Source organism: Kogia breviceps, chromosome 12, assembly GCF_026419965.1.
Source record: "Kogia breviceps isolate mKogBre1 chromosome 12, mKogBre1 haplotype 1, whole genome shotgun sequence".
NCBI lineage: Eukaryota > Metazoa > Chordata > Mammalia > Artiodactyla > Physeteridae > Kogia > Kogia breviceps.
The window spans coordinates 5447695-5472469 of NC_081321.1; the positions used below are offsets into that span (position 1 = coordinate 5447695).

Sequence of the window (24775 nt, forward strand, 5' to 3'; positions counted from 1 at the left end):
AGCCTGCGTGTCACAACTACTGAAGCCAATGCGCCTAGAGCCCGTGCTCTGCAACAAGAGAAGCCACCGCGATGAGAAGCTCGCGCACCGCAACTAAGAGTAGCCCCCGCTCGCCGCAACTAGAGAAAGCCCGCGTGCAGCAACGAAGACCCAACACAGCCAAAAATAAATAAATAAATAAATAAAATACATTTATTTTTTAAGTTACAGTTGAAAGCATGCAGACAAATGAAGGATAAACACACATTTATTACTGCTTGGTTTCCAAATGACACAGGGATTGGGCAATTTCCTGCTGTTTGAAACCAGGCCACATGTGGGTATTAAGTATTCAAAATCAGCCAGGACGTCGGAAAGTAACCGCCGCCCACTCTGAACCCGCTAGCAGTTCGCGAGCGCACGACTGCACCCCCGACACTTACGGTTGGATATGGCGGCAGCGGCGGCCGCGTCCACTGAGTCCATGGAAGTGCCCATGACCAGGATGACCACCGCCTTCGAGGCTTCAGGCCTGGCACCGTGGACTTGGGATGTGACATAGCGCACCGCAAAGCCCAACGCGTCCCCTGGAAGACAGAACGGGCCATGCAGTCAGTGCTGATGCGGGGAGGGCGGGTCTGAGGCCGGCTGAGCATCCTGTCTCCAGGGGGAGCCTTAGGACACCGAAACGGAGTAACTCAGAGACGCAGAGAGTCTCACACACAAGTGAGATCGGGAAGAGCATCTTGGCCCTTGGTTTACAGGAAAGAAAACTAAGGCCAAGGAGCCAAGTGGCCGGCCGGGGTTACTCGGTCACTTATGCCAAGCACTGGGACCAGACGCGGCCCCTGCACCCCAGCCCGCCAGCGTGTTACCGATTTGGCTGGGGCCTCCCTCCTGCTGCATGAGGTCCACGAGGCTCCGTAAGTGGGTTTTCTCCAGGGGCACGGTCCACGGCACGTCAATGGTGACAATGCTTCCATACTGGAGCACCGACACCTGGGTGAGCTGAGGGCCTGACAGGAGAGGAAGCACAGAGGTCACACTGTGGATCAGAAAGAGCCCCTGAAAGGGCCCCTTCGGGCGCCTCACTCACCTATATTGGCTTTCGAGATGAAAGCCTTGGCAAAATTCTTCATTTCGTCAAAGTGAGAAGGTGGAAAGCTGGAGGAGCCGTCCAGGAGGAGGACCACATCCAGGGGCTGGCTGCAGTCTGCAAAGAGAGCAGAGGGGAGCCACCAGGGGTATGGGGGACTGACACCCGGCCCCTGCAGCAGACACACACTCGGCGGGTGTGCAGGGCGCTGCCGACCACGCGGCGCCACAAAGGCGAGGCGTGTCCCCCAGTTCTGCGTCTCCGCAGCTGGCGCCAGGCAGCAGGGAAGGGGGCCGTGAGTCCCCGGGGTTTGGAGGCACGGGGGAGACTCCAACTCCACCCAAAGGCAGTGTAAATGCTACAGACGGAAGCAAGAGGCATCCTCTCCCTCCATTTCGGGGGCTGCAACTCTTCTAGAACTGAGTGAAATACTGGAGCAGAAAACAGGCAGATGACAAAAGGAAACACAGCAGCACCCCCCTGGGAGGTGGGCTTGTCAGCTCTCACGGGGCACGCGAGGAGCTAGAAGGTGATCCGATTAAAAGTGCCTGGGCTTCCCTGGTGGCGCAGTGGTTGCGAGTCCGCCTGCCGATGCAGGGGACGCGGGTTCGTGCCCCGGTCCGGGAGGATCCCACGTGCCGCGGAGCGGCTGGGCCCGTGAGCCGTGGCCGCTGCGCCTGCGCGTCTGGAGCCTGTGCTCCGCAACGGGAGAGGCCACAGCGGTGAGAGGCCCGCGTACCGCAAAAAAAAAAAAAAAAAACCACAAAATGCCTAAAGCTCATGTTAATGTTTGGGAACAGGGTCACGATCGCAGTGAGGAAACAAACTCTGGCCCAAACACTGTTCTGAGATTTGATGGTGCTATCACTGAAATAGCATGAGAATTTAGATAAATCTGTGGCTCTGATTAAAACAAAAACAAGGAAACAAAGGCACAGATAACAAAAATGGGATCAAGGGACTGTAAAAGAAGGCTAGTGGTTCTGGGGCGTCCCAGCCACACCAAGTGAAGGTGCGAAAGCGCTAGGACGCGATGCATATCGCTAGTATCAATTAAGGAGGTAATAATAACAGCCGTGGAGTTAAGTCAGTTTTGAGCACTTGCTAAGTACCGGGTACTGCCCTAAGCATATTACAGGCACTGCTATCAGCACCATCTTACAGATGAGACTGATGGACACAGAGGTACTTGCCCAAAATTACCCCCAAATTATTACCAACATAGCTGCCCCCAAGTTACCCAGCTCATAGGTGCCAGAGGTGAGACTCAAACTAAGGCAGCCCGGCTCCAGAACCTACTGGACTTCCCGGCCTTGCCCCGAAGAATGTCAGGTGCTGAGAAAAATTTTATCCGCCCAGTGTGGTAAAAAAGCTGATAGTCACCAAATTTAACAGGTTACCTCTAAGGCACGGAGTGGAATTGGGTGGGGACAGGGCTATATGGTAAAGTAGGACTTGTATTTTTTTTTTTTACTCCATATGCCGGTTTTGCTTAAATCTTAATAATAAGCTTGCATTACCTCTGAATTTTCAATCTCAGACAATAAGAAGAGATCCTTCCCCTAAAAATGATCACCGGTGCTGTTCCCTGCCCGGGGGGTGAGGAAACGCAGACACCCTGAAGGCAGGGGTCTGACCGAAGGCACAGAGCAGGGAAGCCAGATCTGAACCCGAGAATCGCGTCTCCACCAAAGCTGCCCCCAGTGCCCCCAAGTCCCCGCCCCCGTGCAAGGCGCCCGCATACCTGGGACGGGGGCGAGGGTGGGGAGATGCGGCCCCTCTCTGGAGCAGCACCTCTGCAGCACCAGATCAGGAGCCTCTCGGGGCAGAGTCTCGAAGTCCTTGATGAAGATGGGGGCCTGGGGCCAGCCGATCTTCTCCAGCTCCTGCACGTCCACGCGAGATCCCACTCCGACGGGCACCACCTGGATGTCTCCGGGCATCCGCCTGATCTCATCTGAGGCCGGGCTTCCCGTGACCATGTAGACCAGGTTGGGTGCCTGCTGCCGGTCTCCCTGGCTGGCCGAGAAGCTGTGCTCCGACAGGTACCGCAGGGCCAGCCCCGTGTTGGTCCGGTTGCCGCCCCGGTAGCGGATCTCCCGCAGCCGCTGCAGGACATCCTCCTTGGACTGCGCCTCTCTGAAGGAGTGCTCCACGGTCACCACGTATGAGTACTGCAGCACCGCGACGTGGACACCGTCCCGGCCCACGTCCATCTGCCGGATCACCTCCTCCAGGAACTCTGTGCTCCGGTTGAAGTTGGCCTCGCCCACGCTGTCCGACCCTTCCAGGAGGAACGCCACATCCAGGACCACGGAGCCCCTCCTGGGTGCCAGCGTCGAAGTCCCCGGGAGCTCCGGCGCCGCGGTGACCCGGGCCGTGAGCGGCCGCTGCGTGAGGGCGGGCGCCTCGGGGGCGAGGTCGCAGAGGTAGCTGATGATCTTGTCCCTCCACTGCTCCAGCTCGTCCACGCCGCTGAGCACAAAGGCTTTGTTCTCGGGGGCCTGCTTCTCGATGAGGCGGATCTGCCTGAGGCTGGCGTGGGGCCCGATGCCCACGAGGACCACGACGACCTTCTTCTTCTTCAGGCCCTGGACGTAGCGGACCAAGTTCCGGGCCAGCCTGGGGGGCTCCTGGCTGGCCGTGAGCAGCAGGGCCACGCGGGAGGCCTCAGGCCGGTCCACCTTGCTGAAAATCTGGAAGAGCGTGTACTTCAAGACCTCGCTGGTGGAGGCCACCTCGCTGCCCGCGTACTTCACCTGCCCGGCAATGCGCCGCAGCTCCGACGGCCGCTTCCGGTCCTGCAGCGCGATGTAGGCGTGGGAGCCGTCGTGGTACTCCACCACGGCCACGCGGATGCGTTTCTGGGAGATGTGCAGACGCTCCATCACGCCCACCACGAATGCCTTCAGCGTCTCGAAGTCGGCCTCGGACAGCTTGGAGGAGCCGTCCAGCAGGAAGACCAGGTCCAGAAGTTTGCTGCAGAAGAAGTCGTGCAAGGGCGGCTCCGGCGTGTCCTCCACGTACGGGGTGGTGAGGCCGAGCGGGCCTTCCGTCGGGGGCACCTCCAGGCCTCCCGGTTCCCTGCAGGCTTCACAGGTGAGGCTGACACCATCACAGTGACTGCAAGAGGGGAGAGACCGAAATAGTTCGGGAAGAACCTCTGGGCACTTCCCAGCCCACTGGACCCGAGCCCTCAAGGAACACTCCCCACTCGAGAGAGACACCGTGTTTAACATAGTCCCCAAGCAGCCCCCCTACACACACACACACACACACACACACACACACACACACACACACACACTTCCCTTGAGGGTTTTTTTTTTTGCGGTATGTGGGCCTCTCACTGTTGCGGCCTCTCCCGCTGCGGAGCACAGGCTCCAGACGCGCAGGCCCAGCGGCCATGGCTCACGGGCCCAGCCGCTCCACGGCATGTGGGATCCTCCTGGACCGGGGCACGAACCCGTGTCTCCTGCATCGGCAGGCGGACTCTCAACCACTGCGCCACCAGGGAAGCCCTCCCTTGAGTTTTGATGCCCGTGAAAGCCAAAGCTTTCACCCACCCTAGGACCTGAAAAAGAATCTTTCTTTTTTCCTAGCAATCCACACAGCCATTCAAAGTTGGTTTATTTTCAACCTATGTCTCTAGCAACATAAATATTTAATTATAATCCAAGCCTTCTCCCAAATATCTGCAAAGACAAATACTGCTCTAAAATGTTGATGCTGACCAGGCCTTATAAATGTTCTATCAAAGATAAATGCTTTTCAGTATCTATTACAACAGAATTTAAGCTGCATGAATTCTGTACTATGTTAACATGTGGGGCCTTAAGGAAGAGAGGAAAACTGGAGTAAAATCATTTCAGAGAGGTGAATAAAGATTCAAAGTCCCAGTTTTATCTGGCAGAATAAAGTATTGGGAGTGGTATTCGGGGGTCTCCAAGATGTTAGACAGAGAAAGACAGTGACTCACTCATTCTTTCTTGCAACGGACCCACCGTTTACACCCATCATGTGCCAGGGCCTAGCTATGCTCCACACCCAGCCCCAAGCCCCGCACACCAATTCTCACCCCGCCAAGCCAAATTTCCAATCCCCTGGTCGCGTCTCTCTTTCACCAGTGTCCTGGAAAGTGGCAGCCTCTGCCAGGCCACAGGAGAAATCAAGCTGCCTGTGGCGGAGACCCACACAGGCTAGAACCTTCTCCTTCAACCCCGGTGGGAGCCTGGGGGCAGTGACCCGTGACTCCCAGTTACAAGAGCCGCGCCCTGGGACCCTGGCCACGGCCCGAGGTGTCTGTGCCCCACTGCAGAGTCGGGGGCTCCACCTCTCTTCCTCCCCTGCATCCCCACCTCCAGTAAAAAAAAAAAAAAAAAAAAAAAATCTGACTTCCATAGATGCCTGTCCCCGGACTAGATGCCACCTCCAAGGATAAGAAGAGACCACGTCCTTCCTTCAGCAAGAAGAGGTAGAAAACCTAAATCTCTTGAGAGATAGTTCCTGGAAAAGACATAGAGCCTGTTCTCAAAGACAGAGAAGCAAAGTAAGTAAGAACAGGACATTCTTCCCCAAACCGACACTTCTGGGCAGGCCCCCAGGTTAGACAGTAAGACCCATCACTTCGGACAACCAGGGGGGCTGTTGTACCAAATCTGGCAGTGCTCAGCGTCCCCGGGGTTCAAGGTGATCTTCTTCCCGGGGGCTAAGCGCCGGCCGGCCACCTCACACACGGGGCAGTCTTCAGGGTTGACGCAGGTCTGCAGAAGCTCATCCAAGATTTTCCCTGCATGAGAAGCCTCTCGTTAGGAGCCCAAGCTCCCACCTTTCCCACAAGGAAGTCTCTCCTTGCACTAAAAGGCCTTTCCCAGCTCTGCCTGCCTCCCCCAAGGGTGCCCTCCCCGCTCAGGGAGCATCCTTCTTGCTGAAAAATTAGGAGGGGGTGTTCCTTCCCCCACCTCGCCTCCTCCAAACCCCAGGACAAAGCAAATCGTATCTCCGAGGGTCTTCATGCTCCTCCACCAAAGAAGGCATCCGGTAACTCTAGATCTGTGCTATCCAACACTGCAGCCAGTAACCACGTGTGGCTGGTTACGTTTAAATCTAAATTAAGTAACGTTCAATAAAACTGAACATTCAGTTCCTCAGACACACGAGCCACATTTGAATGGAACTTTCCCAGCGCTGCCCGAAGTTCCACCAGAAAGTGCTGCTCTAGATGACACGCCCATACACAGACCCCAGAAGCACCGCATGGGAGCCCAGCTTGACAAAAACCACAGCTGGCCTGGCTTCGGTGGCAGGACATGGAAACAGGACCCGGGGTAGTGGGGCTGGGGACAGGGGGCCAGCTTTTCTGAGGACCGTCCCAGCCCTCCGCCCCTTCCCCGCGGGGCCCAGGGCCTCACCCGGAGGGCAGTGGGCGTGACAGCCCTCCACACACCGCACGGGGCAGGCCAGCGGCTCGGGGTGCTGGCACGTGACGGGACAGGCGGGAGCGCAGCTGTTGTAGCGCCACTCACACTGGTACCCGTTGTCCCGCAGGTTCCGTTCCTCGCAGTTCTGGGCTGTGTGCAGAGACCCCAAAACAGGCAGGACCGTTCTTAAAGCCCCGGGCAGCCCCGGGCAACCCCAGACAGACGGCCCCCAGGAGGGGACGATGGTAGAGGGGAACTCCGGAGTCACCCACGTGAGAGGCGCCTAGGCTTTGAGAGCCCCTGAGCCAGGAACCTAGTGGTTCTGAACCCGTTTTCCTTATGAAACTGATCAGCCACCTACACGCAACATAAATGTCCGAGCTGCTTGACCACGATGGCAAGTGTGATCGTGTCTCATCGCAGACACTCTGACCACCTCCTTCTCTCCGTCACTGCTCCCTTTTCTCCATTTCCCTGAATCTCCCCGCTTACCGTCCTCATGCCCAGGCACGTCCTGACCTCCTTCAGCCTCGGCCATCCCCCCCGCATGGGTCTCTGTCTTCTCCCCAACCAAGGAGCCCTTCCTCACCCCCCAAGGTCCCAAGGTCTAGATGAATGAGGGGGGAGGGGCGTGTCTGGGACCACCAGGGACAGACAGCAGGACTCACGGCACAGAGTGGCCGTCCTCCAGGCAACCACCTCGCCGTGCCGGGCACACACGTGGGCGTAGGCGGCGATGGCGTCGCAGAAGCAGGCACAGTCCCCGATGGACTCGCAGGAACAGGTGTCGTAGATGCAGACATCCAGGTACGGCTCGGGGTCCACCTGCAAGGGAGACGCAGGTGGCCTGGGCTGCACGTGGGGACTCCGGCTCTTGGTCCGCGCGTGAATGCTCCAGGGGTCAGAGGAGGGACAGGGGCTCCAGGCAGAAGGAAAGATGTGAGGCAATGGTCCCAAGGAGGGAATGGGTAAAAAGGCAGAAATCCGACATTCTCATGTGGAGTCCAGCAAGAAAAGGAGAAGAAAGCAACCCTGCCAGCCTCTCCTAGAAGAGATAGGCCTGAGAATTTTTCAAAAGAACATTCCTTTCCGTCCATCTGTCCACGTACCTGCTCAGCCATCCACCCACCCCCATAAGCCACTCCCACCCTCTTGGGCGTCTGTGTGTTTTACATAAACACCACACACGCGCGCACACACGTACACACACACACACACACACACACACACACACACACTCTTTCCTGGCCTCTGCTCAGCAATGAGACTGAGGAAACACAACAGGACCACTCACACCGTCTCGCTGAGATGCTACAGGCTAGCGTGCTGGGCCGCGGCCGGCCCGGTGCTCCTGGCCTCCGACCCTAAATCTCCCCGGAGGGGAAGCCCACCCTCGGTCCGTGGTCAGTCTCAGGAGCCACCTCTCACCTTCGGCTGCCCCAGACGTGCCCCCCACACCCACCTCGTTCAGGGCAGCTGTGGTGAGCGTGAACGCGGATGTGAAGCCGGTCACTGTGCCCTACAGCCCTGGCTTCCCTGACCCTCTCACTGTCTCCGCCCTTCCAGCTCAGGTGTCTCGGGTCTCCACCAAACCAGGGGATCCGACGTATCTTTCGGGTCCTGAGGGATGAAAACTCACTGGATGGACAGAAAGAGCTGAGACACACGTGCTCAACCAGGTCACTCCCACGAGGGAGGTGCCACGGAGCAGCGTGCGTGTGTACTGGCTGTGTGTGTGCATGTGTGTGTGTACATGTACATATACACACATGTACCCACACATACACAGGTGTGCATATAGACATTCATACAGAGCTAGAGAGAAAATTGTGTTGAAACTTGTTTGGGGAATTCCTTGTCACCCTGTGAGATAAAGACACAAAAAGAACCTGCTGTACATACAGCACAGGGAACTCTACTGAATAGTCTGCAATGGCCTATGTGGGAATAGAATCTAAAAAAAAAAAGAGTGGATCTATGTATATGTATAACTGATTCACTTTGCTGTACAGCAGAAACTAACACAACATTGGAAATCAACTAGACTCCAATAAAAATTTTTTTTAATAAAATAAAATAGATGACCAACAAGGACCTACTGTAGAGCACAGGGGGCTCTGCTCAATACGCTGTAATGGCCTAAATGGGAAAAGAATTTGAAAAAGAATAGACACATGTATATGTATAAGTGAATCACTTTGCTGTACATCTGAAACGCAGCACTGTTAATCAACTATATTCCCATATAAAATAAAAATTAAACAGCAACGAAGACACAGAAAGAAGCCATACAACGCGGGCTCAAAATCTGGCTCTAAGACCAGAAAAGAGTTTCCGTGAGACGAGACCTGGGAACGGGGGCAGCGGCGCGGGTGCCCGGGGCCAGAGACACGGTGGGGATGGGAGGAGGAAACTCCCGCGCTAATGTTGGAGACAAGATAATCTGTGGGCGACAAACGCCCTAAGACGGAGGCTGGAAGAGCAGCAGCATTGGATGCCCAGAGAACCATGTGTCGCACAGAAGAAAAATGATCTGCCGGGCACTGCTCTTCTCATGCACCCTCAATTATCCTCTCTGTTCCCCAGCCTGAAGCCAAGAGAGGTGAGCAGCTGCAGGTGATTTCTGAGGCTCCCGGAAGCATCCACAGCTAGAAGCGCCTGCCCCCAGGGGCCCCGCCGCCCTCACCAGCCGGTTGCACTCCTGGAAAACGGCGCTGGTGAGGACGCTGCAGGAGGAATCCACCATCGTCTGCTTCATGACGTTGTTGTGGCAGGTGGCAGGGGACGGGTCCAGTGGCACCTGGGGGACGGGGCAGGAGTACACAGATGGACCCGGAAGAGTCAACCCGGAAGGGCTCCAAGAGGCCCTCTCTCCCCAAGCTCTGCCCCCGCCACAGGCCACAGCGCCCACCGCCCACGGTCCGCACCGCAAGCCAGACCTACTTTCTGGGTGTCGGCGCACTGCGGGCTCACTTTCCAGGAATTCCCAAAGTCCACGGGGTCTTCCTCCACCTGGAGGCCGCTGCTGGTGAGGTCGTTGTTCTGGATGCCGTCAAAATTCCCACACAGGCCACACACCTGCTCCTGGGGGGACCAGTTGGGAGCAAAAGCTTTACAAACCTCTGCGCAAGCTCGCTGAGTCAGGCAAGCGAGGGCTCCAGGCGGCATGGGAGGCAGGCTCGCCTGAGGAGGAGGAGGGTGGGAGGGGGGGACAGGGAGGAAGACGCAGAAGGAGACCAGGGTGACCAGCAAAGTCTTGACCTTGCCAAGGCCTTTTCCCGGCTTCCACATTGACCTCATGGGAAGCTTAAGGAAACCAAGGTCACTCACAAGGAGAAGCAGCCCGCCCATGTCCCTTGGGTGGCCAACTAGGCCTCCCGGGCCCTGGTGTCTGCAGTATAAACCATCAGCTGCCCCAGTGAGGGTCTGGGCAGAAGAGGAGCTGGTCCAGCGTTACACCAATGAGAGTGTAAGAAGTCTGAGGAGGGAACGTTCTAGTCCTACTGGACTGTGGACAGGTGAGTCCCTTACCTAAACAACTGCAGCCTGGCCAGCACTAAATGCCACCAGGGCTGACATAATATCTTACTCAATTCCACGTTCACCCATCATGGGCCGCAGGACACAAGTCCTGACCAACTAATGAATGAATGGGTGGAAACCATCACATAAGAACCATGGACAAAACCGGAGCTATTTGGCCTGGAAGAGAAAAGGCGCCATGCTCTTAGAACAAATGCGGAGCCCTGCCTCGGGACAAAGAGATGTGACTTATTCTATTTTGCTGGGAAACATGGACAAAAGGACAAAGATCTTTACGTGGCCCAACAGCCCCCATGGCATGGCCCCTGCCCCGTCCCTGCCCTTGTTAACTACCAGTCACGCCAAGCCCCTCCTCTGTGGCCACCTTGGCCTCCGTGTCCAAACTCAAACACCGTCCACCTTAGGGCCTTGGCACCCGCGACTCCATCTGCCTGAATTCTCGAGTCAGGATATTTACTGGCTCCTTCCCTTGCTTCCACAAAGGCTCCACTCACACCCTTTGAGACAGCTCTCATCAGACCAACCAATCTAAAACACACAATATCCCCACTGGAATATGATCTCCACCAAGGCTGCCGTTGACAAAACCATGGTGCCCGCAAAGATATCCACGTTCTCATCCCCAGGAGCGGGAACATGTTACCACACGCGGCAAAAGGAACTTTGCAGGTGTGACTGCATTAAGGGTCCTGAGGTGGGAAGATTGTCCTGGATCATCTAGGTGGGCTCAGTGTACTTCACGGGGTCTCACGTGGGGCACAGAAGTCAGAGTGAGAAATGTGACGTGACAGAGAGAAGCAGAGAGAGCAGAAGATGCTCTATGCTGTTGGCTTTGACAATGGAGGACGGCACCACAGCCAAGGGACGCGGGCAGCCCCAGAAGCTGGGAAAGGCAAGAAGACGGACTTCCCCCTGAAGCCACCAGAAGGAATGCAGCCCCGCCGACCACTTTTATACTTTTGACCTCCAGAACCAGAAGATAGTCTATCTGTGTTGCTTTTTGAAGCCACTAAGTTTGTCGTAATTTGTTATAGCAGCAATAGGAAACGGATACAAAGTTAAGATACATATATATATATATATATACACGTATGTATATACGGGTATATATAGTTATACATAGTTCTTTCCCTGCTGCGTCCACAGTGCCTAGAGCAGTTGCTGGGAAGGTCTGTCCTGCCACCAGGGCAGACAGAGCACTTGTCACATTCATGCCAGTGAGAGAAAATGAAGTCCCAGCGAACCACTGGAACCTGGACAGACACTGCCAGCAGCTTTCCCCAAAGCAGGTGATAAGCGGTTTCACCACAAGCATCGGCCAGTGCTGGCCTGTGGCCCCGTGGGAGGGTGCGCCCGGAATGCTCTGCAGAGTTATAGTAACATCGCACATGACCGTTTGCCTCTTGAGGTTAAGAAACCTTAAGAATAGCTCTTGCCTGATCTTTTCTTTCCACGATGGAAAGAAAGTGCTTGCCTAGCAAGGCCAGTCAAGGGACCGTTTGCCGGGTCCGGGAACCCTCCATCCTTCTCAGAGGGAGCCTGTCTCGGGAAACAGCCAAGGCGAACTCTAACCCTTGAGTCTTATTTGCATCGGGAGGGAGGCTGGACTAGGTGACCACCCACCCTCCCCCAAGACGGTGGGGCGGGCGGGGGCCACGGGCTGCTGCTCAGGAAGCTGAAGGTGCAAACAGACAGGACGAGGAGGAAGCGGAGAAGGGCCACCCACCTGGAAAGTCTGCTTCAGGAACACAGAGATACCCAGGCGGCGGTCCCAGACCACGGAGAGGGCCTTGCCCAGCAGCACGGTGACGGACAGGCCAGACTCCACCACCTCAAAGTAAGTCTCATCCTTCATGGACCTCTTCACGCTCACCTGAGGGGGGACGCAGTGTGAGACCAGGACAGTGATGGTCAGGGGTAAGGCCCGGCTCCCCCCACCCCGCCGCCCTCCAGAGCCGCTGGTCATTTGCCCCGTTCGGCCAGAGCTGCGTCCATCTTGCCTACCTCTCTCCAAGAATCCTAGGATAAAGAGGTGGCAGCAAAAACATAATTACGAGATGAAAAATACAATGAAACCTACTGGCAGAAGATCACCTATCACGTCATGAAAAGATTTTGGGGGGCACTTGATCATTAAATACACGTGGTCCCCTAAAGAGGCTTTTAATGTGGTGATGATTTTAAGCACCTCTAGGCAACCGATTTAAAATGGACCTAGAGACTGTCACACAGAGTGAAGTGAGTCCGAAAGAGAAAAACAAATACCACACGCTAACGCCTGTATATGGAACCTAGAAAAATGGTACTGATGAACCTAGGGGCAGGGCAGGAATAAAGACGTAGAGAATGGACTTGAAGACACGGGGAGGGGGAAGGGTAAGCTGGGACGAAGTGAGAGAGTGGCATGGACATATATACACTACCAAATGTAAAATAGATAGCTAGTGGGAAGCAGGTGCATAGCACAGGGAGATCAGCTCGGTGCTTTGTGACCACCTAGAGGGGTGGGATAGGGAGGGTGGGAGGAGGGAGACGCAAGAGGGAGGGGATATGGGGATATATGTATACGTATAGCTGATTCACTTTATGATACAGCAGCAACTAACACACCATTGTAAAGCAATAATACTCCAATAAAGATGTTAAAAAAATAAATTAATAAAATAAAATCTCTTAATGGCTTATTAAAAAAAAAAATCCACCCCTTTATTAAAACGAGCACTAGATTCTCCCCTCTCCTCCCGTCTCCCACTCGAGCTGCCGAGTCGCCGTCAGCAGGAGTCAGAGCTGAACAGGGAGACAGGGGAGCTCGACACCGGAAGCAGGAATCCCAGACTTCAGCCCCCAAAGGACCTGAGCCCTTGACTCAGCTGACTCGCTGCCGGTGCCGAGCCCCCTCCCCGCCCGTTTCACGGTACTTGGCTGACCGTCTAACCCATAAGACTGAGGCTGACGCTAAGAACTTGTCACCCTTCGCCAAGGTCCCCTCCCTGGGGACACACCACAGGCAGAGCCTCCCACTCTGTGTCACCACCGTCATCTGTCCTAAGTAGAATTGTCCCTGAAATGGACACAGCTGACCCAAGTCAACAGGCCCTGTGTGCTCCACAGCTATCCTCTCTAAGGGAGGAGAGTCCACCCCCCACCCCCTGGTATCGGCGGTGGGCGTTTGCCAGAAGGCAGGATGCGGGCCGAGGCCACGGAACAAAATGAAGGTACGGGGAAGGGGTGAGCCCAGACCCAGGTCTCCCAGGTACTGATGTGGCCAGAGCAGCACAGCTGTGCCTCAGGGACCCCTGCCACTTCAGACGCAGGCTCCTGGGCCTCACCCAGACCTGAGCCAGGACCTCAGGGCGGACCCGGAGGTTGGTGTCTTAAACAAGGTCTCCTGGGTGGTTCTCAGGTAGACTTCTGAGAGCCACTCCGTGAGCTCTTAGCACACGGGGCCTGAGTCTGCGCATTTTGAGCTCTTTAGAAAAGGTTTTATCTGAAAAGAACCAAAAAACATAAAAGGAGGTAAAAATCCCCCCAAACACCATCACCTCCCAAAATATATATTTATATATGCATGTGTATATAGAACATACTTGTATGTATGATAAGTGTGTATATACTTGTATATATATGTGTATATATGTATGTATATATTTCTGCGAATAACATATGTATATAAGTGTGTATATGTGTGTATACATTTGTATGTAATATATGTGTCGGTATATAATATATACCATATGTGTGTGTAAATGCGTGTATATATTTGTATATATAATACATGTAAATGTGGGATATATCTGTATATCATGTATACATGTGTATTTTTTTTTTTTTTTTTTTTTTTTGCGGTACGCGGGCCTCTCACCGTTGTGGCCTCTCCCGTTGCTGAGCACAGGCTCCGGACCAGCAGGCTCAGCGGCCACGGCTCACGGGCCCAGCCGCTCCGCGGCATGTGGGATCCTCCCGAACCGGGGCACGAACCCGTGTCCCCTGCGTCGGCAGGCGGACTCTCAACCACTGCGCCACCAGGGAAGCCCTACATGTGTATGTTGTATGTATAGTATACGTGCATATATGTGTATATACATTTGTATACATATAACTGTGGGTATAATATATATGTGTGTATAATATATTTGTGTGTATAAAATATGTGTACATGTGTGTACATTCATATATATGATATATAAAACTGTGGGTATATAATACATATGTATTTGTGTGTATACTTGTATGCATAATATACGTGTATATGTGTATATACATTTGCATATATATAATACACGTAAGTGTGGGATTTAATATATATGTATATGTGTGTATTGTGTATAACATATTTGCATTTATAATGTATGTGTACATATGTGTGCATACATTTGTATACACTATATTTCTATATATGTGGGTATATAATATATATGTATATATGTGTGTATACATTTGTACATGCAATATATGTACGTGGGCTATAATATATATGTATATGTGTGTATGATATATTTGTATGTATAATATACATGTATGTGTGTACACTTGTATATATAATATATATACCTGTGGATATATAATATGTGTATATGTGTGTATGTATAACATACTCGTGTGTGTGTGTATTTGTATACATAGTGTGTATGCAATATACATGTATATATGTGTGTGTATATACGTATTCCTACATGAAAGTCCCCCCACCCTCCCATCTCCCGTCGCCTCCGGAGGTCAGCCCTGGCTCTCCCAACGCTGGTGCAGATACGGTTACACACCCTTCTCCACGTGTGTGTCTGCACTCCCTTCCACTAAAATGGATCGTGTAACCTGTCACCATCTGCCACCTGCCACCCTCACAGGACGAGGCGAGGTCAGAGGACACGGCGCGACCTCATCTCTCCACTGGCTGCGCGACGGTCCATCCAGACACGTTCTGGACGAACGCTCGGCATGAGCTCTTCTTCATCAGCCGACGGAGGGGCGTGAGGGTGGGAGGACGAGCCCGCACTCACCTCCCCATCAAACAGCTCAATCTCGCCTCCTTCCACCAGGATGGTGACACGCTTCCTGCATTTCAGGGAGGGGTAGCTGCACCCCTCGTTCCCCACCAGGATCCGGAAGGTCCCAGGGTTACCGCCACAGTAATCCTGGGGAAAGACAGGTGTCAGGATAGAAACACTATCCCTGCTACTCCTCCCCAGATCAGCAGACGGGCGTCCCATCACCTCAGGCCTTGGAAGGATGAGCTACAGGAGGCTGCCGTGTCCGTGTGTGTGTGTGAGAGAGACAGACAGACAGACGGAGACGGAGGACACTCACAGGGGTGTCATCCTCAGCCATCACCTGTGCACCAGGTGCCTACAGTCAGGTGTGGGGGGGGAGAAGGAGGGACACAGAGAGAGGGAGTGTGGACCCATCAGCCTATAGCTCCCCCTGAGCCGGTTAGCCCAGCCTCAGCCGGGGGGCTAGCACAGCCCAGCCACGTGGCACGTGGCAGCTCTAAGTTCTGGTGGAGCCCCTCTGGACTGCTGGCCCCGCACTGTAACCAAAGACTGCCGGCCCCAGCGACACCAGCTGAGCTACCATCCCTAGCAGGGAACAGACGGTGCAGGAGCACTGGTCCTCGCGGGGGAATTGCATAAAAAGGAAGCAAAAGCGGACACGTTTCTGGCCGATATCTCCCATGGTGGCTACTGCTGTGATGTGATGGGGAAAAAAACACCCAACACACAAAAGCTAGGGGTGGGCCTTGCTTCTGCCACTTACTGGATAATATTGAGTAAGTCGCTTACCTCTCTGACCCTCATACACACACACACACACACACACACACACAGAGGCACACGTACAGAGACACACGTTCAAATACACACAAAGACACACATACATACATATATAACACTCATGCATGCACACACATACAAACTCACACACACACACACACACACACGTACATTCCACACACACAACGTGCCCCTCTGCAAGATGGGATCCGCCCGCTTGATGGGATTGGGAGGTTAAACGGGTTTGTCTTGGGTTCACGGCGTTGTTAGGTTAATGAGTTTGTGCTGGGGTAATAAGAACGGTAGGTTAAACGGGTCTGTGTTGGGTTCACGGGATTGTGAAAGTTAAAAGAGGGAACGAAGGTACAAGAGCTTTGTCACCACCTGAGATTTTTCTGAAGGAGAAAGAGTTAAGTCCTGATAACACCTCCCGAAGGAGGAAGGGAGGAAAGGGAGGGGGACCCCGGACAGAGTGTCAGAGGGGACAGCGGCACTGGCGGCGGGGCAGGAAGAGCAGCCCCACGAGGGGTACGACTCAGAGGGGCTCCACGTGGCCCAGCTGGCCAGCTTCTCCCAGGCGGGAAGAGCTGGGGGGTAGGTGTGACCGGCCCCCTCGTTGCACCGAAGTGTCGTGTTTCCTGGGTGCCCATAGCTGAACCTGGCCTGCGAGTGGAGCCGCAGAGCTGGTGTCACCCCATCTTTTGCTACCAAGGCTGGGAGGCAGACACATAACAGAGAGACGGGCTTCCATAGACCATGTGTGGGAAAGCCCTAGAGGGTTCCTGGGTGTGGGTAAAGGCATTTCGTGGGGCGCACGCCCGTCTCCCCAGCGCGCCACCCGCCTCTCCGGGGCCGGCCTGGGGCGCGGGCCGGAGGCAGGGGGGCTCGCTCCCCTGCACTGGACAGGCGTCACGCTTGGTGCCCCTGCCCTCATTGCCTGACTCCCGGGCCCTGCAGCTCTGTCTCTGGGGCTGAGGCTCCCTCGGGTCTGCGCTCCTCCCTCCAGCCCGCACCGAACCCCCTCCCCTGACGCCCCCGAGGGTGGAGACGGAGAGACCACATTTGCTTAAGCCGCGCAGAGCCCAGCCGCCTAGAGGACAAAGCGCTCAGCCCTCCTTGCTCACCCGCGTTGGTGTCAACCCGCGAGAGAAACTTGCAGGAACCCGTGGGCGGGAAAGGGGGCCCAGCAGCCCTCACTCAGCAGCTAGGGTTCCCCCAGGCTGCTCCTCGGCCTGCTGGGGCAGCAGGACCTTCTGTACCCACACCCCCTCGCCCCCTCCCCATTCTGAGCTGCACGAGGTTAGGAACGAAAACGGTGGAGAACGCGATGGAATGGAATGGGGACTTCCCTGGCGGTCCAGCGGTTGGGACCCTGCGCTCTCACTGCCGAGGGCCTGGGTTCAATTCCTCGTTGGGGAACTAAGATCCCACAAGCCACGAGGTGCGGCAACAAAAAAGAATAGAATCACAGGGCAGGAACCAAACTCCAGGGGTCATTTCAACCTTCCCTGAGTGGGCAAGGGTGCTGGCAGGAAGGGTGCTGGGGCTGAAACCCAGCCCGGGCTCCACTCCCCACGGGTCCCCTGACTGAGGCCGCGTCTGCCAGAAGGAAAGGGGGCCTTCCTCATTCCATGGTGCTGGGACTGGGGCGGATGGGAGCCTGCCCCACACCAAGGCCAGTCAACGACTGAGCTTCTGTCCCGTCCCGGGAGGCGTGCAGGTGAGCTGCAGGAACACGGCAGTCACTGGAATCTCGAGGTCCCGCCTCTCCAGCGGCTGGAAAATCTCTCCCGCAGAAACCAGCCCCCAGAGCTGTTTCCCCCGACAGAACGGTGGCATCCAGCCTGGGAGCACACCCACCCCCGAGCCCTGCTCTCACCTGCGCCAGGACGTACTGGCACTCCCCGGGAAACAGGTACTTGAGCCCGTCAAAGGTGAGGTAGTGAGCCAGGCCCAGGGCGGAGCACGAGGCATCGCACACGTGGTCCGTGCAGTTCCACTTCCGGTCCCGACAGACACTGGGAACAGGATGAGGGGGGTGAGGGCGGGGCCCGCGGGCGTCGGGAGGACGCCACCCGCCCTCCAGGAGGCCCCAGGAAGCGTCGGGAGGGTGGTCTGCAGCCTGTGTGGATCGGACCTCACAGGGCCCCGCGGTCATGAACCCACACGTTTTTAGAGCACGGAGCCCAGGAGGAGAGGGAAGCCGTGCTGCCCCCACCCCGTCACGAGGCAAAGAAGGGCCCTGGTTGGCCGAGGTGACCCGCGGACACTCTGTCACCACCTGCTCCGGACGTGCCAAAGCCCAGCCTCCCAGGACATCACCTGGGAGGGGCCACAGGGTCTCTACAGAAAAGACACTGAGGCCGATAGCCCCTCTGAGGCTAAGGGGACACACGTCCAGAATGGCAGGAAAATTCTGAGCTGGGGAAACGGTGACCAGCTGTGAGCTTCTGCCAGGAGAGGGTGGGCAGCAATGTGCGTAAACCCACAGCGACTTGCCAGCTGCCTATGGCCCCATCCCCCCACCCAGTAACAGAGCCGACATCAGGAAGCCCGACGGGGGCGGCGGCGGGAGAAAGCTCAGACCTCAGGCCCCAGACACTAAGCCCCTTCCTGCGTGTCCCCGTGGCCCTTCCCTAAAGTCGTGCACTGCCCCAAAGAAAGGCACAGGGAGTGAGCAGAGCCCAGGGCTATGTGAAGGACGGTCTCTTTCCAGGCAAGCACGCTCGCAATATGGCTAGGGGACAGGACAAGGCCGGAGAAGGACCCCCGATCCCACGCCCTGGGATAGCTTGGTCACGCATGCAGTGATGGATATAGCCCTTATCTTCTCCAGGAAACACTGCTGTCCAGAAAGTGTCCCCATGGAGTGAGGACACGGGATGATAAAGTCTCCCATTTGACAGATGGAGAAACGGAGGCACAGAGAAAAGGAAAGGAGCAGCCACGTTACCACGGGTGGGAGGGGAGCAAGTGCCAGAGCAACGCCCCACCCCCTATCCCCAGCATCCCTGGAACCCTTCCCGGCCTCACCAAGTATTGCAGTCCACCTTCACCGTCTCTCCGGGGGCGTACTCTCTGCCCTGGTGGAAGCAGGGACACCTTTCCAGGGCCACACACCTGTTCTCCTGCCGGACCTAAGGGAAAGCGATCCAAAAGTCTTGGGGCCGTAACGAGTGATCCAACAGCCACGGCTAGAGGCGGCCCAGGGAGCCCATGCCCAGTCTGGGGCTGGAATCCCCGCTCTTGTCTACACTGGTCCCCCTGGCTCAGCTGAAGACACTCTGACCCCCTCCGCCCTCATACACTGCAGGGGCAGGAGCCCTGGGACCTGGTGGAGACTCTGATAACACGTGTCAGAAGCCCTTGAGACGTGCATCTCCTTAGACCCAGTAATTCCTCCAGAGGACTTCTCCAAAGGGAATAGAGTTACAGGCAAAAATGAATGTACAATTATTTATCATTCCAAAAAAAAAATGGAAGCAACTAAGTGTTCAACCATAGGAACATGATTAAACCCATTAAGGAATCTCCAGGTGATGGTGCCCTGTGGAGCACATTAAAATCTGAAAAGTTTTGAGAACTACTTATGCTGTTAATTTCTAAAACAAGGGAGAAAAAACCTGTATACACATATGGTCCCAATGATTAATATATATATATATGCATATATTTCAAAAAAAAAAAAGCATTGAAGGAAATATATAAGTTGCCTCCAAAGGGCTTGGGAAGTGTAGAAGTTGCCTCTGGTGGGCTAGGATAAGGGAATCTTATTTTCTTTTTCGGTTTTTAAATTTTTTTTCTGAATGTTCTTCATTGAGCGTCTACTATGTTTTATAGTCGAAGAAAATGGATAATGTATTTCACAAAATGAATTAATTAGTGAGCAATGCACTTAATGCCCTAGAGGTGAAAGCTGAACAGTGGCCACAGGCAGGGATGGACCCGAACCAGAGGCTGGGGGTTTTCAAGCTCCGCGTGCACCCTTGTCACCCCGTCCCCTGACGGTCCGACACCCTCACGGGGCCTGCCCTCCCTCCCCAGCCCCCCGCCAGCGAAGGAGTAACTATGTGACAGGTTGTCCTCCTCGGGGGTGTCAGGGCCGGAGGAAAAGAATGAAGACCCGCCGGCCCCAGTGACCTTAGGGAGAGCCGGCCAAACCCACTCTGATCCCACACGTAGATCTGCTTGTGTCCCAACCCTGGGAGGCAGCCCTGGACGCCGGCTCTGCGTGACTCTGGGTGAAGGGATCACGGCACTCTGGTTCCGGAGCCACCCGAGGGGTGGGAAGCTGCTGGTCTGGGTGCCTTAGCACCTGTGCAATCCCATCACTCCACAGACGAGCCTGGGTTCCCTGGGCCTAGAGCCAGACAAAGCCCTGGGACAGAGCGGTCTTGGGCTGCACAAAGCGCTTTCATGTCAAGGATCACAGACTAAAATAATGTGTGTGCATACGTATAAGTGTGCATGCAAGCGTGTGTGTGTGTGTGTGTGTGTGTGTGTGTGTCGGAAGGGGTGCGAAGAAGAACCTCCACGACTCAGCCGCCAGCCTCACGCAGCCTCTGGAGTGTTCCCGAGTCCCCGGGGCCCAGTGCTCACATGGGAGGCCCTCTCTGGATGGGCCCCTGAGCCCAAGCTCTACCTTTCAAAAAGCAGCGCCAACCAAAGGGGAAAGGGGGCGAGGGATTAATTGGGAAATTGAGATTGACATATACACACGACTACATATAAAATAGATAACTGTTAAGGATCTCCTGTAGAGCACAGGGAACTCTACTCAATACTCTGTAATGACCTACATGGGAATAGAATCTAAAAAAGAGGGGATATATGTGTAACTGATTCGCTTTGCTGCTGTACACCTGAAACTAACACAACATTGTAAATCAACTAGACTCCAATAAAAAATTAATTTAAAAAAACAAAACAGGGCTTCCCTGGTGGCGCAGTGGTTGAGAATCCGCCTGCCGATGCAGGAGACACGGGTTCGTGCCCTGGTCCGGGAAGATCCCACATGCCGCGGAGCAACTAAGCCCGTGAGCCATGGCCGCTGAGCCTGCGCATCCGGAGCCTGTGCCCCGCAACGGGAGAGGCCACAACAGTGAGAGGCCCGCATACCGCAAAAAAAAAAAAAAAAAAAAAAAAAAAAAAAAAAAAAAAATAGCAGCACCAAAGTCTTTTCAGGCTTCATAGTGGGCCAGTGAGAAAACCGGGCCTCAGAGGACCAGGGAAATGAACACATGTCTCAGCTGCTGAGAGCTTTTCCAGTACCAGCAGAACTGGGTACCAGTTTGGAAAATGGGACCACTGGACTTCAGAGCGTTAAGTGAGCATCTCCCAGACAGGGGTACTACACTGGGAGTCAGGAGGCCAGGATTTCCACTACACAGTTATGTAGCCTTGAATGGTTCTGTGTCCTCGGGGCAGGCAGGGGGTGGGGGGGATGTTGAAAGCTGAGTCTTTAGGGCTCCTGGCTCTGCCTGGTGACAATGACGGCCCCGACGGGGACGGAGTGAGCCGGGCGGTGGGTTGTGCTTTGCTGCCACCTCGTGGTGGAAGCAGGTAATAGTCTAATTTAAAGGCAGGAAGTGCATTCAAGGGTTTTTTTTTTTTTTTTTTTTTTAAGGATTTTTTTTAACCGTGGAAAAAGACGGGAAATTTTCTAGGGCAACCCCTTCATTTTATTGATCTAGTGGGTCTTATATGTGGATCCTGAGGTCCAAAAAATTGCTCCTCAGTGTGCACTAGTTTCCTACAGCATCTCTGTCCATATATGGTTCACGCTTTTCCTCCATGGACTTCTTGTAACCGCGGTCATTAAACCACCACTTATGAAGCGACTTCCATGTACCCACCATTGTAACCTCCAATCCTCTCAAGAACCCTTCTGACCCAATTTTACAGGTGAGAAAAATAAAGACACAAAGATGTTAAGTGGCTTGCCACTCTGTTGAAGTAAACGTCAGGAGCCCAGATTCAAGCCTGGAAGCTCGGGGCAGCTTCTGCACCAACCACCCATCAGGGTGGTCAGAAAGCATCCCCAGCCCTGGTCCCATGCAAGGAGACCTTGGCACCAGTGTCAAGAGCAGACAGAGTGAAGCAGAAAGCCTGTGATCTGAGTGGGTACCAGGCCCGGAACCAACGGCAAAGAGGGGGGTGGTCCTCAGGACCAGTGCAGGTCTGAGAGGATGTGAGTGCAGCCTGGAGGGCAGTAGGTGTTTAGAAAATCATGTGCAAATATATCCTGTCTGTTACTCATGTTTGTATGTCATTGCCTTTTGCTTCATTTTTCTGATAATTCTGATAATTCACTTCTATTATATTTACAAAAGCTTTGGTCCACAACAGATTGGAAATTTATGAAAATGGGCCCTTCCTGGGTCTCTCCCATGGACCAGAGGAGGGGGCCGGCCCAGCCTCTGAGACAGCCTCGGTTATGGACAAAAACAACAACTGAAGCTATTCCCATGATCCCATAGCACTTTCTGGTTTTAAAAGTGCTTTCACATACGACTCCTTCAGGCCCATGTGTGATGAAGGCAGAGCAGGAATTCTGTGCCCACGTTACAAACGAGGCAACTGAGGCTCAGCGAAAGTGAATGTGCAAAAGCAAGGAGCCAGGAAGCGGCGAGGCCGGGCTGGGAGCTGGGCCCTCGGGCCCCTGTTCCTACTCTCCCTGCTCCCCGTGGATCCCCCCCCCGGGAAGGAGCGGCTCCCTCCCGCTCTCGAGTCCTTAGAACCCCTGACCTCTCCCCCCAAACCCTCAGTGACCTGCCACAGCCTCCCACCTTCCACAGGGGATGGCCGGATGAGAAACACCCCCTCGGAGGATGTCTGCACCCACGGGCCCAAACAGCGTTTTCGGCTCCTTTTCCTTTGCGTGGAGGCCAAGAACACGGGTCACGGGCGGCAGCCAGCACACCGTGCACTTCGTAAATCCCCCAGACTTTCCTGCTCGCAGATCTGGCCTCGATGATCTGCATGTTAGCTGGTATCATAATGAAACAGCTGTGAAAACAGCCCAGTCTCTTATCCCACAAGCCTCAAGTTCACAACCCCTGCGGTTGGGGTGAGAGACACCCTGTTAACATGACAGATGTCCAGAGACCGCCCTCCCTCGGGAGGCCAGAGGCTGCAAGAGTGCCCGCGTCGTCCTCATCCTGCATTCAAGGCCTCGCTCTCCACTGGGGATTTGGGACAATATGCAATTATTGTGGTTACTAATATTCAAGACTCTCTGTACTATTTCCTTCGTGGGGGAAAAAAAAAGTTCATTTGAAAGAGCCCCTGATGCTTCCAGTCTCCTGGGTGGCATCCCTCCTCTTGCCAGAGCTTTCTCTGTGATGTGGGGAGAATTTCTTCTCCCAGCATGGAGCAGGAACAGTCAAAATAAGAGGCCCTTGGGGTAAAAAGAACAATATGGAAGCCTCCTCTCCACGCTCCTATTTCTTGTCTGAGTTTCCCCCTCCTTTATACCTCCTTCTGCTAAGGCCCCAAACAAGATCTTCCAGTTTGGGGATGTCCCCTAGCCAATCTCTAGCTCCCCCATTAAAAAAGACAGTTCTAGAATCCTCAGAGGCTGAGACAGAGGGGAGCACCCAGGGAGAACGGATAACAGCGAGTCTGTCCGTCTCGGAGGAGAGCGGGTTGGAGGGAAAGAGAGGGACCGTGTGCCCTGCGCTCACCCCGGCCCGCGGCCGTCCTGAGGGCTGCTGGTGGCGCATCTGAGTTTCCAGCTCCCACAGCCCAGGATACCGCCCCCAAGCCGAGGCCTGGGCATCACGAACGACCTTTACAGCTATAAGGGGGCCATCTTGCCTCCCCCCCACCGATTTTGGCCTCTAGGACCCTCAGCCCAGCCCTCACTGCTCACGTTGGGTATGAGGAATTAGAGAAAGCAAGAAGACGGGATGCATTGCAAGAGAAGAGTCCAGAAGTCGCATCCTTCAGGGTGACAAGAACAGTCTATGTATATTTAATGCACGGATGTCCTAAGACTAGACTTGGGACAGAGCTAAGGGGGCCTGGGTGTGCTCAGGCCACGGCCACCACGAGGATGCACTAGGAGCCAGGCGGCCGCAGACCAGCAGCTGAGGGACCAAGAGGAAGGGCCGAGGGTGACGGTTTGCAGCCTCAGCCCCAGAGACACGGAAGGTTAGGAGCTGACCAAGACCTCGTGGCTCACCCTACAGATGAGGAAAACAAGGCTCGGTGCGGGGAAGGGATTGGCGGGCCCGCGGCCTGCCGACGGCAGTGTCTTCTCTTGAGATACAGAGCTATACACATAAATGCAAATCATATGCCAAAACGTGTGCACGTGTGTGTACGTGCGTGTGCGTGCTCGCATGTGTCTCCTCATCTCCGCACAATGGCCTGGAGCCCTCGGGAAAATTCTAGTGGAAATGCCCGTTAGCACTCTTAAGTCTTTTCTGGAAATCCTTGCCTTGCTTCCTAGGGCACCGCTGTGCTAAGTTCTTGTACTTCTGTCAGCTCTCACCAAGATCAAGATCAACCTCAGCTCTCCCGTCAGCTCTCTCCCTGCCCCTGGCGGCTGACTCAGCCACAGAGGACTCACCCCTGCGCCCGCCTGCACCCCGTCTGCAGCCCCAGCGCCGCCCTCGTGTAGCTCTTGTTTCTTTCTCTCTCTGCCTCCGCAGCCCACCTCACGGTGCCCTGCCCGCGGGAACCCGGCAGGTCGCCGCCATCCCTCCGCGGCTCGGGCGGCTTACCATGCCGGGGGGGCAGAGGCAGCCGGACACGCAGCCCATGCTCACGCACTCCAGGTCGTAGTTCTGGCAGGTTTTGGCGCACTCCAGCCCTTCAGCCCTCGGGTTGTCAGCAGGACACACCAGCTTGACCATGGGGGGCCGACAGGACAGGCTTCTTTTGCCTTGGAGTCAGGAAAACCAAAGAGACCGTCATCGAAGGGGTGAACGGACCTGCCCTCTGCTCTGTCCTTTGCCCCCCGC

The 24775-nt window shown here is 55.0% G+C and overlaps 1 protein-coding gene across 2 annotated transcripts in view; it reads right to left on the reverse strand.

Moving 5' to 3' along the window:
- VWF (von Willebrand factor) overlaps positions 1 to 24775 on the reverse strand; it is a 134470-nt gene that overhangs the window by 43531 nt on the left and 66164 nt on the right. For both annotated transcript variants that reach the window (XM_059082366.2, XM_067008591.1), the window contains exons 18-31: positions 24536 to 24696; positions 18840 to 18943; positions 17686 to 17824; positions 15036 to 15170; positions 11765 to 11911; positions 9439 to 9579; positions 9182 to 9295; positions 7164 to 7320; positions 6487 to 6645; positions 5729 to 5864; positions 2820 to 4198; positions 1076 to 1192; positions 855 to 995; positions 423 to 566 (exon numbers count right to left, since the gene is read on the reverse strand). In XM_059082366.2, the coding sequence (XP_058938349.1) occupies positions 423 to 566; positions 855 to 995; positions 1076 to 1192; positions 2820 to 4198; positions 5729 to 5864; positions 6487 to 6645; positions 7164 to 7320; positions 9182 to 9295; positions 9439 to 9579; positions 11765 to 11911; positions 15036 to 15170; positions 17686 to 17824; positions 18840 to 18943; positions 24536 to 24696 (3174 nt within the window). The remainder of the gene's footprint in view (positions 1 to 422; positions 567 to 854; positions 996 to 1075; positions 1193 to 2819; positions 4199 to 5728; positions 5865 to 6486; positions 6646 to 7163; positions 7321 to 9181; positions 9296 to 9438; positions 9580 to 11764; positions 11912 to 15035; positions 15171 to 17685; positions 17825 to 18839; positions 18944 to 24535; positions 24697 to 24775) is intronic.